Source organism: Zerene cesonia, chromosome 19 (genome assembly GCF_012273895.1).
Source record: "Zerene cesonia ecotype Mississippi chromosome 19, Zerene_cesonia_1.1, whole genome shotgun sequence".
Lineage (NCBI taxonomy): Eukaryota > Metazoa > Arthropoda > Insecta > Lepidoptera > Pieridae > Zerene > Zerene cesonia.
The window spans coordinates 6238304-6255524 of NC_052120.1; the positions used below are offsets into that span (position 1 = coordinate 6238304).

The following is a 17221-nucleotide window of genomic DNA, read 5'->3' on the forward strand; positions in this document are numbered from 1 at the left end:
TGCGGGGGCGGGGCGGCACTCACCCTGGCGAAGTCGAAGTGCGGCTCGTAGTGGCCGCCGATGCCGTAGTTGACGACCTGCAGCTCCTCGGCGGAGGCGACGCTGAGCGCGGCCAGGCGCGCCGAGCGCCGCGACACGCGCGCCACCAGCGCGCTCTCCTCGTCCTTCAGCCACGCCGACTTGCTGATGCGGTAGTGCGCCGGCACCAGCTCGCCCGTCTTCGGGTCGTGCACTGTCGCGCGCCGGAACTGCCACAGAACGTGCGTAATTGTGTGATCATCATCATCAGCATCATGATCAGCTCATATATGTTGCCACTGCTGGCACACAGGCGTGCTATCCGGGTTCAAGCTATAATCCACCATGCTCACCAAGTGCGGGTTGGCAGATGTCACATGTCGTCGAACGTTTAATTCTCGGACATGCCTGTTTCCTCACAATGTTTACCTTAGCCGTTTCAAGTAATAGTGATGTATTTCAAATGCGCAGATAAATTGAAAAATCAATTTATTTCCTACACGCTCGCCTGGTCTCGAACCACCGGCTTATCAATTTTGAAGTCCGAGGTCCACACCTTTGACCCACCAATGTAGCTTTTAAAAGGTAATTTTAATTTTTTCAGAGAGTTCCCGCTACATGTAGCCGGGCTAAAAACAGAAGGAGAATAGAAAAAGGAAAGGAAGAAAAATCCAACAACTATATGAACAATCGTTATTCAAAAAGACACTATTAGGACTTCCACAATTTTAGCGTTACCGCCATGTAACGCAAAATCACTTACTACTACCATTGGTTACTGTATTACAGTAATTGACTTCAATATTTAAAAGATAATTATTATTTAAACTTATCCTTCTTGTAATTACAAACATTTGTATGAATTACATATACAATATAAATTTCAAGTTGTTCAAATTAAAAAATATCTAAAAAGCATATACATGAGATTAGTTTTTTATGTTTATTTTTTACAATATATTTAAAGTTTTTTAACTATAACGAAAAAATATATGTGTAGTTTAAAACTTACTCTTGGCCTCGCCATGTTTTTAATATATTCAATCTCTTCATCACTGAGCACCTCATAGAACATAATAATATCCGGGTTGCGGTACATGTATTCCATTTTGACTGGCGCAAGCTTTTGGAATGGGTGATTTTCCGTCAAGTATCTACATGTCAACCTGAAATTTATTGATTTGTGTGAAAACAACATTATTTTATTTCCATGTAGAAAAGGTAAATTAGTTAGGTTAATAAAATGTTATAATTATTCAGTATAACAATATAATACGACATATTTGTTCTTGTAAAAAGAAAAACACTGGTTATGTTTCATATTGAGTTTCTTAGTACACGAATAATTGAAAATTTCAAATAAATGCTTTGTATGTACCAATTTCATGCCTTTAATTAAAAAAGAAACAAAATAGTTAAATCTTACATACGTCTTGGCGATTTCTTGCGGTATGTCCATTTCTCCTCTGCACAATTTCTCGTACACTTTTCTTTCCTTAGCGTACGCGGAAAGTTTCTCTTTTGGCTTCACATACTCTTCCTCTGCGTCTTCGCCAGTTTCCTATTAAATACGATTAATATAAATGTAATTAACTAGTTACTAGAACATTATTGTTATGCTCAAGAGTAGTAGTTGTGTGGGTGGGTGTGTGTGCGTGTGCATGTATGTGTTTGTGTGCGTGTATACACACACATGGGTGTGTTATAATGACTACTCACGTTAGGTTTTGGTATATTACAATTTATTTAGCTTCACAAGAGGCTTGTATTCCTGCAGTGGGGACATTTGTACTTTGTTACAATATACAAAATATACTTTTGTTTCTGTTTGATATTATTAAAATTACCTGTTCAAAGATGTATTTGAAATTATGTATATGAATACTATATAATGTTATTGTCCATACTTTTACAATATATTATATTTAAATAAACTCACGCCTCGTCGCCGTTTCCGCAGTTTTTCCTCATTTTCGGCAATGATTTTATTATAATGCGGTACATTGCCGCGCGCTCGTACATGTTTAGGGTCTATGGCCAACATCTTCTTTGTCCATTCTAACGCAGTTTTGACGTCACCTGTTGAATAGTACATTATTCTGTTAACTGTGAAGTTTAGGAAGATGATTAAGCTATTTATTTAGTACTGAAATATTGTATGAATACTAGGATGAGAAAAAAATATTCAATAACGCATATTTTCTATGTTACATGTGATACAATTTTATAATGATAAACTTTTTCCTTTATAACAATTATGGACATGATATCTGGATTGAAGACGCTATAAGGATGTGCAACTCGAGATATTTAAAACGGCTCTTAGTGAAAATAAAATGAATAAAACACAAATTAAACTTAGTAAAATAAAGATGGAATCAATATTTTTGGAAATATAACAAAGTACAGTAAAAGTATATACATTTAAACTTATCATAACAATTTACCCATTAGATAATGCGAGAATCCAATATACTCCATAATGTCGATTTCCTTGAACATATACGGCTGCTTTTCTTCCCTATACTTCCTCAAGGCTACAGTCATCCATGCCAAAGCGTTTGTGTAGTCCTTTTCGTTGTACAACGCTTTACCGAGCTCATAACAGTCGCCAGCGCTCATGGACGTACTGAAACATATTACAAATATAAGAAAATATACATCATATAATATGAAAACTGAGAGAAACGGTAGTCGATACGTTAAATTATGCAAAATGACCGAAAATTTCCTTATACATAGTGAACTTGCTAAAAAGTAGACATGAAATTACGAAAAGGTAAACTATTTGACCCTTTGAATATATCAATAGTACAGGTGTAACCTTGTAAAAAACTTTCTATAAAACCTTTTCATTATACTTCACACATTACACTGAATAATTTCAGGAAAAAAATATAAAATAAATAAGAAAAAAAAATTAATTTGCACTTAAATTTAATTTTTAGTTTTATAGCATTGAAATCAAATTTTTTCTATTCTTTCAAAATTTCTAATTTGCACTTATTAAAAGTGCTTTTGGATCGTCATTTGATATCAAGCTTTTTATGGACTAAATTGTAAAATAGCATGTGATGATGTCAATAAATTAAAACGGAATTCGTCGTATAGATCCGTTATTGGATGTATTCTTGTAGAGAAGTCCATGATTACTCATTATGTAAATTCAATGTCAAAATCAAATGTCACTTATTGGATTCATATCGAATGCGGGTAAGCGTATGCATAAATACATAATTATCAAATAAAACATAACCTCAGACACTGAATATTGTCGAGAATCTTATATCAATAATATTCTAATTGTATTCTTGTCCTTAACGCTTTAGAATGGACGGATTGTTGTTCATTTTATTTTTAAAATTGCTTAAGTTAACAACGATGACTTAAACACCAATTCAAGGATCAATCCTAAAGAACATTTTATACATGTCGATTAAAAGTAAAAAAGAAACCTCTACCCTCAAAAAAAATTAATTATCATGGTAAACTGGTAAATAAAAATTTCTCTAAGCATAATATGTATATAAAAACGAAAAAAATCGCCTAACGGTCTAACCTGTACATAACACCATTGAGGCGACCTTCAGCCAGTTCCTCGACATCCAAATGATAAGTCTCCTGTAGCCTCGTGAGCGCTTGTGCCGCACCGGCGAGGTCTTCCAATGTCGGATACTTGACGTCGGCGTGGTTTACCGTTAAGTTCTTAATATATTCTGTAATTAATAAAACAATGTGAACTGAACTATGTCCGTACTAGGGTCTCAAACTATGTTTGTACAAAATTTCACTAAAATCAATTTAGTGGTTATGAGTGAAGAAGACACTGGCAGAGTTACTTTCGCATTTATCACATAAGTAAGGGTGATACAGAATTGTAGAGGGAGAAAAATAATTTCAAAAAGGCAGCAGTTTATCTTATCGTGAAATTATTTTTGTTTTATGAATCAATAGCGCCCATAGCGAATAACAAACTAGAAGAATATTGAGTAAAAATATTTCACTCAAAGCGATCAAACTCGTTTTCCATACAAAAAGTATAAATTTTCCAATTTCATTTTACAATTAATCATCACAAGTTTCACAACATAGACAAACGATCATAGTAACTAATGCTATTATTATTCTCTAAACATAATTAATCGCTGCGTTTGAAGTTGGATAAATAACATACATTACTAGTCACATTCACGTGACCTTTCCTAACAGTTTCGCATGATATGGAACGCTATTATAACATCTTGAAAATCATTCATATGTAAATATTTTATATTCATTAGCAAGCTATTAAAGAAGCAAGTCATTTGAAATAGAAAAAATATAGAACGGACTGCACGGTTAGTATCTATTTAAACATATCCTGTTTAGAATAAGTCCAATAACAATAAAGCATAAAAATAAATAATATGTAAATGCAGATAAATTCACTTTATTGTTTCTTTGTTCGATGCGTTTATTTTTATTCAACATCCTTACTAATATCACAATGCGAGTGTGTTTGTTGTGTGCCTTCAACAAATACACTTTCGATGGTATTTCTGATAATATTTTTAATAAATAAATGTTTGAGTTTGAGATTGAGTTTATCTGGAGATAGGAGAAATTAACTAATTCTTAACTGATTTTAAACACGATTTATTAATTATATTATTTAATCCAACGTTTCGAACTCTTTACAGCGAGTTACAAAGTATTTAATTTCTAAATGTGTAATACTCGCTTAAAATCAAACACTAACATACGACAGTTAGAAGATTAGAGTTACATAGATAATGGAGTGGTTACTTTTTTCGCGGCTTAACACCTAATTTCAATTGGATTCTTCTCATACCACGCAGGCGAAGCCGCAAGCGAAGCCGCAGGCGGAAATCTAGCCTTATAATAATTCACATCAAGAATTGACAGTTATCTTCAAAGCAACCTCCCCTACTTTCCGCGAACGTGATTTAATTTGCATTCACAATATTTTTGTGGTTTTTACGTTTATTTGTTTAACCAATCCGTTATTTGAAGCGAATGGAATGAGCAAACACTGTATTTGTATGTGCTAACCACTACATCATCGACGCCGGGCGGTTTCGTAATAACGATCCTCTTATGACTATGCATACACGTGTACTTATAGTTTTATTAGCATTGATTACATATACAAATGAATCTTGTGTCACAATGCTTTCAAGGTTATTGAATTTCGTGGCAGATTTCAACTAAAATAATATAATTTGCTAGCCTTCATAATCACCTACGATAATACCTTGAAAGTTTGAATAGCCGGGGAGATACTCCGTGTTATTTATTAATCTTTCGCTTACAAAAAATTGGCATATAAATACAATCATCCTTTATCACGTGGACGATAAACCTGTTACTTATTTATTACAGCAGCTATCTTCGATATTCCATTAAAATGTTTCAAAACTTGTATTTACCGGTATGCTACATTAGCGTCCTACGCTGGCACCGTTATTATTGAAAATCTCCATAAAATCAACATGACAAAATATATTAACAATACCTGTTCCGATTTCAATGCTACGTTCGATATGATCCAAGTCCGATGTTAGCCGTTTTATGAGAGTAAACGCATTTATAGGGTTCCCCAAGTAATTGGGGATATCTTCCATTGCTATTTGATGTTCTCTCTTATAAATGTTTAAATGCCTGAAACAATATTAAATACAGATTAAATTAAATGATGAGTTATTATTTATGCTGCCACTAATGTCAAATTGTGTGTATTGAAGATTATAATTTGTTGGATGTTTAAGTGGATTTATTAAACGTGTGGCCTGGAATAATAAATAAAAGGCAATTGATATTTGGACAAAGGAAATCCATATACATAAGTCAAACAAATACCTAATAAAATCTAAATAAACGAGGACGAGCTACATCAATAATATTTAAGTATCATGATGAAAATATAAGAAAAATAAGTGGTGTTATAAAATAACGAACATAAAACCTTACCACTAAAATTCAATTAAGCATAATTAAGTTATAAAATAAAGGTATTTTTTGCAATGAAAAGAATAAAAAATATAAAAGTTTGTGAAGTTTTGTTTATTATGCTAACAGCGTGGGTATACTTGGCATCTGAAGAACAATTGAAGGTTTGACCTAACGGGGCACCTGCGGCATACATTCCAAATACAGTATTTTTGTTCAACGCATTGAGAAATGTTATTTTATTTCATGTCATTAATCATTATACCATGAACAAAAAAACATCACAATAAAACCTAAATAAATTAATGAAAGTCGTATTTATCATTTTGAGAGCATTTGCATAATTTATAAATATAAATATATGTGTATTTATAATCATTACTTATATTATAAATGCGAAAATGTGTTTGTTTGTCTTTCTTTCACGTTTCATTTGAGCGGTTTATCATATGATTTTTGTATCTGTTATAGGCAATTTCTTACTGCGGCAAAAAGTGGGCCAAGCCGCGGGCGGAATAGTTATCTTAGTACGCTATTCATTCTCATCTCATCTCAAACTCGCTTTTAAATGTCAATCATTTGCACCCGTCTCCTAGATTTGCTGAATAAACTATAGTTTAGATAGGAGGGTATTGTATGAACTTCCATTTTAGTAAATTCACGTCATAAGTACATCCTTCATATATGTTGGATGTCGTGGGTGTATACAAATCTAGGAGCGTACAAACAGTACTTCAAGATGGCTGAAATATAAAGGTCATAACGACATTATAAAAATTTGTACAATGTACCTTTAAATAATTACGCAGTTATATAACGTTACATTTTAAAACTATTACAATTGAATTGCGCGTGCCTTTACTTCTTTGAACTAGAATCGTGATATAGACAACAGTTTCTTATGACTAACCTTTTTAAAATATTCAGCCTTTCTTCTTCTTTATGAATGTAATCGTCGAGGTCATCTATAATCCGTTTGTGCGTTTCGAGGAGAGGTTCGACCTCTGATATTGCAGTAAAGAGTTCGGCAGTTGTCAACGTGAAACTCATAAGCACGAGACACCAAAACGTGCATTGTTTTGGAGGAAACATGTTGACGCTGTTCCTGTAACAATATTTTTCAAATATATATGTCCCAAAGATTGGTGTAGAAGTACGGTCTACCTACGTGAACATTAAAGCTCTAATGAATCAGGTAGAGCCATTTTAAATTCAAAAAACACAAAGTGTAGTAATATTTACCACAAGCAAGGAAAAAATGGTACATTTACAGTTGAACAAGTATAAATAATAATAATATATAAATATTTACAGTTGAGCACAGAAGTTCCTATTTTCAAGCAGTAAGTAAAAAAAACTAGGTATATATCATAAAAATTCCACAATATTTTATCATGAACTAAAATAGCGTCGCAAAGGCAGCCGGCAGTATTTTTTATTAAAATATCATTTCAACATATTAAATAAATAACATACGTAGATACGTTATAAGAATAAGGGAACTGAATCTAATAAACAATGATAAAAAAGATAAAGATTTGTTGAAATAATATCTCCCGCTGTAGAAGCGCGCGAAGTTATTGTTTAAAGTAAGCTTTTACCATATCTGGGACACGCCAATTTATTAATGTCGAAATATAAATTAACGATGGTCAAATGCCTCCACGTTGTCATCGATGTTATTTATTAGACACGCACTTAGAAATTCTCAATCATCAATGGTTATTCATATTCTTGTTGGTTAAGTATTTGAATCCAATTTTTATTTGTACGATAAAATAAAATTCAGATAATATAACTTTTTAATTTTTATATTAAAACCATTTTGTTAAATACCTATATGTACCGAATGTTGAACTTGAAACGGAATACTTGGAATACTCTAGAAAATTCCGAAACACAATGTTGTTAAATGTATCTAGGTATCCTAAATAATCACAATTCTAAGGAAAACGCCGGTTATAGGATTTTCTCAGTTTAAACGCACAATCACAACCTGTAATTTTTTACAATCTTACTTATATTATATTCTATTCTACGTGCGCTATCTATTCAAATATAATAAAATATTATATAATTTACCGAAGCTGATGTGAATGTTTTTATTTTCCATAAAAGAGCAACACAATACGTACCGTTTGGATAACCGTCATAAAACAGTTAACAAATATATACGAAAGATAAAAATCAATCACTGGAAGATAAATGGCACGTTGTTAAAAAAAAATCACACATCGAGATCGAACTTCCTGTGCGAGATTACATACGCGGCAAGTAGTACGTGCGCCGGCGCAGCACCCGATCGGGTCAACGAACAAATTAAAACTTCGTCCCGAAGCTAGCGTCAAGCCGGTGACCTTATCAATGTGCTGACGTTATATTATATTAATAATAATAACACATATCGGACCCCGCTCAGTCACCCTTCTGGTAGTTACGATAAAAAACTAGTTAAAATAGTCATTAACACTTATACTATACAATGTATCGATACGTACTTGCATAAATCTATATTATAAAGCTGAAAAGAGTTTGTTTGCTTGAACGCACTAATCTCAGGAAGTACTGGTTTGATTTGAAAAATTCTTTCAGTGTTAGATAGCCCATTTATTGAGGAAGGCTATATATACATGTACTACGGGCGAAGCCGGGGCGGACCGCTAGTAAAACATAAAACTAAAACAATAGAAATTTATCTTTGTGACCCTAACACAATATGAGTTTATCAATGCCAGTATATGTGATCAATTTTGGCATAGAGATAAACTAGACCTTAAAAATGAACTTGGGCTACATTTTCTGTCAAGAAATATTAAATGGAGTGAGATAGGGGATTTGGCTATAGTACAATAATTTCCAGTGTACATGATGGAAGCTGGTTGTAGAACACTGAATAGTTAATTAGTAAAATCTTGAAACTTTACTATTTTGTATGATATTTGCTGTTACTAAAAGGTTTTTTTTGCAATGTCTCTCTTACACTCTCTACTGTTATTAGTTGAGAGTATTATGTCATAGACCCTTATTTCAGCCTTTCTCCAGGGATGGACTTAATAGTCTATCCTGGTTCAGTTCAGTTTGGTTTTTTGCCTTTTAACCAGTAGTTTTTGATGTTAAAATAAATAATAAAATAAACTCTTCATTTTACATTATAAGTTCACATACAATATAAATAAATATAATTATAAATAATGTATCCTGATAAACCAACAGCACCTTCATGACTTAATCTATAGTATTTATTACTTCAAGAGAAATGTTATTTTTATATTTTATCATATTATCCACAAGACATGCATATATAAGTATCTATTTATAGTTCAATAATTGATGAAGTTAAACTTGCAACTTCACTGAATGATACAGGCCACATATGTACCACTGGAGGAAGCCGGGAAAAACAGCTGGTCAACTTGTAAATTGAAAAATGCAATATTGTTTCATTGGCCATTGTATGCCATGTATATCTAGCAAACTTAAAACCATTATTATTATCACCATTATATACCTAGTAAACTTCATGGTAAGTTAACATGTTATCTAATAAATATAACATAGAGAGCTGAAACAGTGCTGGTAACAACAAAATGTTAATTTGAATAAGGCTTTGTAAAGTTGACAAGAGATGCATTTTGAAAAATAAAAATAAATTCATATTTTTAGCCATTCACACTTACAGTAAAATAAGTTTTTTAATAAAATGTTACATTAAAACTGAGAGTGAATGTGGAAAGCACTAAACAATAACTTCCAAAATAATAAACTATGCACTACAATTTCAATAGAGCTTAGAAGCTCTGGAAATATGATAGTAAAAACCTGTTTTTACAATCGTATTATGAATGATAGTTTCTGTTAACAAATAACTAAACACACTTATCACAATCATATATGTAAAATAAATGCTAAATAGTTCTGATTGTAATGTTATTTAGATGGACCGGTAGCATCTACTAATTCATTTTATGATTAATTCTCAGTCTGTGTATCAATTATAGAATAAGGATAGAGAAGCGACATAAATAAGTACTTACTAATACAAAAATAAATCCGTGCTTAATTTTTCAGTTTTATTAACAGTAAAAGCTAAAAGGGAACTCTGAATAAATAAATATTTGGACTGTTCATTCATAAATAGTTTTAAAATCCAACTTTAAAACTACTTTCAAATAAGAACGGAATAATAAAGGTTTTGTGTTCGTTAAACTTACCTAATTTATTTTATTATATATCTTTAGACATTGCTCAGTTATTTTGAACTTATTTTTTTAAGAATAAATCTATGTAGGTACAAAATAACAATGAGATTGTTTATTTTTTGATTTGAGTGGCACTGGAAACTGGGAAGTATATGAGAATTGAGTACATGTTATTATACTACTTTTTGATTGAGTATCAATAGTAGTTACTAGTTAGTGTTGCCAGTGTATATTATTAAATTTCCTTTAAAATTCTCAAAACATACGAAAGATGAGGTATCTGCACCTACTGGTAGTTTATGGTGGAGGCTGTATTTGGACATGTGGCCGATTGATACCGTTATTCGTTGATTGTATAAATGTGTGCGTATCGACTCCAGTTCTAGAAGCCCCTTTATGTATAAAAAGTACTCTATGACAATTTTTCCCAACAATTGCTGTCTTTCTTTTTTTATTTAGGGGGCCACTCTTATTTGACACTGGCAATTAGTTGCTTCTTGACATATGAAATAAATAAAAAATTACTATCACTTGTCGGCTTGGCATGTGTTGACTTTGACAGCCAAATGCAGAGATGTGAAGTTTGGGGGAAACTTCCCAAATTTGGGGGTTTATTTCTGCTACGCGGATATAATTGGGTTATAACTTTTGGTGACTTAGAGGGGAGATTTTTTTTTTAAATAGATTAGGCACTCACAAATTCATTCTGTTAAGTCTATCTTAAAAATAATATTTATATTGCAAGAAGGATTTATATATATTCTATTCTAAACTTTAAGATGTTCAAGAATCTTGATTTTGAAAAAAGAAATACGGTAGATACAATTAAGTAAAACCAACCAATTCAACAATACGTGATGAATCTTATTGATTGATGTAAGTTTTCCATTTATGGATTTTTTTCTGAAAGCAACTGTTTGTGAGGATTTAGGTAAAGCTTTGGGGAGAATCCGTAACCGCAATCGGGCAGCACTGGCTAAATGTCATTCATGATAATATTTCTATTCTATGTGTAGTAGGTAATGTAATTGAGATGAGAGAAATCAGAAATGTGAATTTAAATTTTTAGGTTATAACGTGTTGTATTTATAAACAAACAATTTATAGGATTTCGTTCATCAATTTTAAATAGTCTAGGAACTTTAGTAGTTTGGTGGACATCGACTTAACTACCTACAATATTTACAAAGAGCTATAAAATATGTCTGGTTTAAAAATAAAAGTTATAAGTCGCAATCCTGAGGATTATTTACGTGCCACTAAACGGGATATATATAAAAGTATGTAATGTCGCTTATATAATGTATACTAATTATTGATTAGTGTAAATCTAATCTATAAATTTTATTTTTTTCAGTTCAAAGAAATTATGATCCAAGTCTTCATCCCCTTGAAGCACCACGTGAATATGTGAGAGCTTTGAATGCGGTGAAACTAGACAAAGTATTTGCTAAACCGTTTCTTGGGAGTTTGGATGGACATTCCGACGGCGTCTCTAGTTTAGCTAAGCATCCGAGTAGGCTTGCAACTTTAGCTAGTGGGGCATTCGATGGAGAAATAAGATTATGGGATTTAACATCAAGGAAATGTACTAGGAATTTTATAGCCCATGAAGGCTGGGTTCGTGCATTATGCTTTACGCCCAGCGGTCAGACCTTCACTAGTGTTGGTGATGACAAAACCATTAAAACATGGAAATCTGAGGTTCAGTCACCTGATGATGAAGACCCAATCAACACTTTACTTAGTATGTCCGTTGTGTCTGGTGTATCACATCATAGAAACAAACCTATATTCGCTACTTGTGGTGAACATTGTCAATTATGGGAAAACACTAGGAATGAACCAATTAAAGTTTTCAAATGGGGTGTTGACAGTCTTCATCATGTAGCTTTTAATCAGGTAAATTTATTATTATACTTTCTTAATGCATGTATAACTAAGTGTGCTTTATTAAAGTAATTCATTTCATATTTATTTTTGATCACCACTTGGGCCCAGTGTTATATAATATTTAAATGGTGAAGTAAAGAATTAAATAAACAAATTTATATAATGTAAAATGTATTAATAACAAACACATGCATTTGTTGAGAGTTCAGCCAGTGATTGATAATGGACAATAACAATAAACATGACTGATTATTTATGGAAGTGTGTGTTAAGTGTATTAATTTGTGTGTAGTATCTTTTTTTAAGGCAATACCTATCAAAATACAAATCTTAAACAACTTCAATAACAGAGGTCTCTCAATTTAACCATATACATTTTTATTTATAAGTATTATCATGCTATTTCATCATAATTTCAGGTTGAAACCAATCTACTTGCCTCTTGTGCAAGCGACAGAAGCATTATTTTATATGACTGCAGAGAAATGGGGCCATTAAGAAAGGTTGTGTTGGAGTTGAGATCAAACGCATTAGCCTGGAATCCTATGGAAGCCTTCATGTTTACTGTTGCTAATGAGGATTATAAGTAAGTACTAAGAGTTTAATAACAAATAATATTGAAAGAATCGAAAAAAATTATCATAAGGCCACATTTAAACCCATGTCTTTTGAGGTATAATACCAATGCATGACCTCTCACCACCCATTGCGCAAATATCAAATAAGGTGAAGTTATGGTTTGTTATCTGCAAAAAAAAAAAACAGATTTTTAAACAATTCAAAATAAGTACCTGCTCTATAATTAAAGTGAAGTTTTGGAAGAGATTTTATATCATAGATGATGGATAAGTAATGCACATTATGAGTTTCCTCTGTGAAATAAATATTTTACAAGTTACTTTGGAACTTTGAAAAATAAAATTAGTAATGATATAGGTTTGTTTTTTAACAAAAAAACTGCACAAATAACACCAATTAACCACTGGTTGCAAAAAAAAAAAAATTTAAAAAATATTCATCAAAATATACAATTATGTATCTGTATTGGATTATCTTAATGTTACAGTTTATACACATTTGATGTAAGAAAATTGAAACAACCAGTCAATATACACATGGATCACACCTCAGCAGTTATAGATGTGGACTATGCTCCTACTGGAAGAGAATTTGTTGCGGGAAGCTATGACAAAACTGTTAGGATTTTCGAAACGCTAAAAGGACACTCCCGAGACGTGTACCATACAAAACGGATGCAAAGATTGACATGTGTTAAATGGTCTTTGGATAATAAATATTTGTTGACTGGATCGGATGAAATGAATATAAGAATGTGGAAGGCTAGAGCTTCGGAGAAGCTTGGTGTTGTAAGTAGAATTTTATTCATAAACACAAATGTCTATTAGCATTTTAATGAAATATTAGTTTTACATACATCGCTTATGGCAATGGTCAAATGATATCAAATAGTCAAATATATAAAATTATTATATACTAGATCACTTTCTATCAACATGCTGTATTTTAACGTCATATCTTTAGAAGTATATGATAAAATCCCTAGTTATAATGATATAATTATGCAATTCTGTCTGTCCGTCTTTTCTTCACGCACAAACCACTTCAATTCATCGATTTTAATGAATTTGATATGAAGATAGATAGTTTGAGTGTTATCATTTCGGAAATCCATGACATTGGAAACTGCGGGGAGATCTCAGGACTGTCTATTTTGCTTTGACACCGCGGGCATTGCCTCGGGCGGAAAGCTGATTTCATTATAAATTCATCTTAAAGAACATTCTCTTATTTTATTCATACGCTCTACGTCATAATCAGAGTGCATTGCGTAGCACGTTGATTTCGCCTTGTTAAGGCAAAAGTGTAAATCTCTTTTCACCACCTTCCCTTGTATACATTTTGTGTTCCCAAAAAAAGTAGTCATGTACTCAATATAAAAACGAAAACAGGCCAGAGAGTTCTCACATTCTATGCTGTAATTCACATTTGTATTTTATTTTACTGTAAATAAAGTTGAAAACCTTATTTTTGCCATGGGATCGGGAAGTATGCGCGAATACCCGGCAATGTTTATCTTTTTCTTTGACTCCGTGGGTAAGGCCGCGGGCGGAAAGCTAGTGCAGTTATGACATTTAAATAACAGAAACATTAATAAAACATATACTTTTAAAGGCCTACTATCAAAAATTAATATAATTAAGATTGGTTTAATATATGTTTTTAACAGTTAAAACCTCGCGAACGCACAGCGCTAAACTACGCGGATTCACTCAAGGAGAAATTCGCCAGCCATCCACAAATCAAACGTATTGCAAGACACAGACATGTGCCGAAACATATAATGAACGCACAGAAGGAGTTACGGGTTATTCGAGAAAAGTCCAAGAGGAAGGAGGCCAATAGACGAGCTCATAGCAAGCCTGGGGTGGTGCCTCAAGTTCCGGAGCGTAAGCGACACGTTGTTAAGGAAGATAAATAAACGATTTTGGAATACAACTGGAGTTTCCTTTATAATCTATATTAATATTTTAAAGCTGAAGAGTTTTCTTTGATTAGTTCAAATTGTTTATCTCAAGAACTACTGGTCCGATTTGAAAAATTCTTTCAGTGTTAGATAGCCCATTTATCGAGGAAGGCTATAGGCTATATATGTACTGCAGGTGAAGCCGAGGCGGACCGCTAGTTTTATAGCAAATATGTTGTAATTGAATGAATAGTCTACAGAATGTTAATTATTGGGCTTTATTAGTGATTAATTATTGGGCTTTATTAGTTTATTAATATAAAGTTTTGGGTTAAATTCCAGGACACAGAATGCTAACTTGCATCAAAAAAATTAATTAAATCGGAAGGAATGATTTACAAAAATGTGCTTGCATAAATGACTAAAAGAACGAAATTTAAACGAATGCATCTTTACATTAAATAACATTAAAAGTTAAAACCATTAGTCGTCACATTCGCATCTTTGCTATTCACCCATGTGCTGACCGGCGCTAGTTTAGTAGAATATCAGGAAGATCTCAAAATTATAACGTTTTAAAAGTACTTTAAATACAATAATTTTACTGGGCTCAAGTTTACTGAAAAAAAGTTGCCATTTTCCCAACTTTCTGTAAATTTATATTTTAAAGACAATCGTCTTTAATATGTAAATTCGCAGTATTCTTACATAATACCGTATTGCGAAAAAGTGTCAACAAATATTACGACACCATACATCCTTTTTCATTTTTACATTACGAAATCTGATAATGGTTTTTCTTTTTTCATCAGCAACACAGCAATAGGCGTGATCTTTCAACGCCAGACGGCGTTAGGGCGCGAATCATTTGTTATTATTTCTCTCACGCGTCGAGTTTCCAAACAAATTGTATTGTAACTGACAATATGAGCGATTATTGTTCGATTCGGAACAAATGTTATCCGCAGCTAAAAAATACAGTGCCCTCTCATCATTCTTTGCTACCGATAACAAAAATGGTTATTCTTTATTTTACTTGATTCAATTAGTGTAGCTCATGCATATCCAACAGCCTCCATGGTAATTGTGCTATGACAATATGTTCATATTATTAATTTTTAATACAACTTACGCCGACTTCAACGACGTAGTAGTATACTTATGCATTACCTACTTTATTTTTCAATGTAGGAATTAGATCAATGAGCTAGCTGTTCTGAAACATACGTTATAAATAAGCATGAATTCAATGTTACTGTGATATTGCATAGAAAAATGAAGTGCTTATCAACTTAGTATATGATAGGTTGAAGGTTCTAAAAAACATATTCAATCATCATCATCATCATCAGCCCATTTATGTTCCCACTGCTGGGACACAGGCCTCCTATGAGGGTTCAGGCCATACTCCACCACGCTGGCCAAGTGCGGGTTGGAAGATGTCGCATGTTGTCGAATTTTTGATTCTCAGACATGCCGGTTTCCGTTTCACCGTTTCGAGCAGTGATGATGTTATCCACATGAGCAGATAAATTGAAAAATTAATTTATTTCTTGCAAACTCGCCTGGTCTCGAACCCCGACTTGCCGATTTTGAAGTCCGAGGTCCTCACCACTGAGCCACCACTGCTTTAACATATTCAATAATAGATGATAATTCTAAGAAGCAAGTTACACGGATCTTTTTACCTTTTATCCATAACCAAATACCCACTGGATCAAAAGGCCGATTAGATTATTGTGTGCTTACTAATACGTATTCGATCACCGTCGAATACTATATTATGTATAGACACATCCTATCGTATCGTATACATTCAAAATGAAATAAATCGACATGGTTGCGTATTTTTCTTCGTTTTCGCCACGTCGAGCCGAAGCGGTGACACGTCCGTGACGTATAGAAAGCGTATTGGCGATGACGGCCCATCTATAAATCATATTTTGGGATCCGCGATCGTCCATCCTCCCCGTCTGTCTCCCGGTTTTCCACGTTTTTTTGTCTGAATGGAAGTATAGATTTAGTGCGTAGGTTTTGAAACAATTTTTTTCTGAGTATGTAAAGATTTTTAGTTATGATCTATTCGATTCGGGAGACTTACAGAGAGATCAAATCAAATCAATGAAAGAGATAAGGTTGGAAACATAAAAGATGAATAATAAATATTGCCATGTCCCCTTTTGGGGTTTGAGGCAAATGCAATAAATATCTGTTTCACTGATAGATGTTCTTTACTTTAGATTTTCTTTAATTAGGTGTTCCACCGTCTTTGTCCTTCGTTCCCACCGGGCATCGTACCTAGGACTCGCTTCTACTCCCACGCAATGTCCACTGGGTTAAAAATTTGATCTCTATAGGTAAAAGGTACCGCTAAAGGTTTTGGTTGTATGATGACATTATGTGATGCTTTTGGTTGTGGTTACCTAAACTAACGTGTTTACTGTCTAATGTCTAGTCTAGAAGCATCGAGTTGACAAAGTAACAAATATGTAATTTATACATCCACCGCTTCTTGATGTTAACGCTATTTTGTTTGTCAATTTATTTTTCATTCAACCACTTTAAACATTAAACATTATTGTATCAAAATATTCAAATAAAATAGTACATTCAAAGTGGCTATTAAGATACGTTTCACGCACCACCCGTTAGCCCATCCATTGGTAACATTTATCAT

General features: G+C 32.9%; 2 protein-coding genes across 4 annotated transcripts in view; one reads left to right on the forward strand and one right to left on the reverse strand.

The window, feature by feature from the left end:
- Positions 1–10342, reverse strand: part of LOC119834485 (prolyl 4-hydroxylase subunit alpha-1) — a 14257-nt gene extending 3915 nt beyond the window's left edge. The window contains exons 1-9 of one of the 3 annotated variants that reach the window (XM_038358859.1): positions 10179–10342; positions 6878–7072; positions 5534–5679; positions 3578–3734; positions 2466–2647; positions 1958–2097; positions 1449–1579; positions 1031–1184; positions 24–248 (exon numbers count right to left, since the gene is read on the reverse strand). In XM_038358859.1, the coding sequence (XP_038214787.1) occupies positions 24–248; positions 1031–1184; positions 1449–1579; positions 1958–2097; positions 2466–2647; positions 3578–3734; positions 5534–5679; positions 6878–7059 (1317 nt within the window). In that variant the 5' untranslated portion in view covers positions 7060–7072; positions 10179–10342. Of the gene's footprint in view, positions 1–23; positions 249–1030; positions 1185–1448; positions 1580–1957; positions 2098–2465; positions 2648–3577; positions 3735–5533; positions 5680–6877; positions 7073–8102; positions 8281–10178 lie in introns of those variants that run through there. The other 2 variants (XM_038358861.1, XM_038358860.1) reach the window with 2 other exon arrangements.
- An 815-nt stretch (positions 10343–11157) lies between these two features.
- LOC119834563 (DDB1- and CUL4-associated factor 13-like) lies at positions 11158–14573 on the forward strand. The gene is made up of 5 exons (XM_038358960.1): positions 11158–11446; positions 11524–12068; positions 12479–12645; positions 13126–13426; positions 14308–14573. Exons 1-5 carry the CDS (start codon positions 11368–11370, stop codon positions 14557–14559), a joined length of 1344 nt encoding a protein of 447 aa, XP_038214888.1. The 5' UTR covers positions 11158–11367; the 3' UTR covers positions 14560–14573.
- The last annotated feature ends 2648 nt before the right edge of the window (positions 14574–17221 follow it).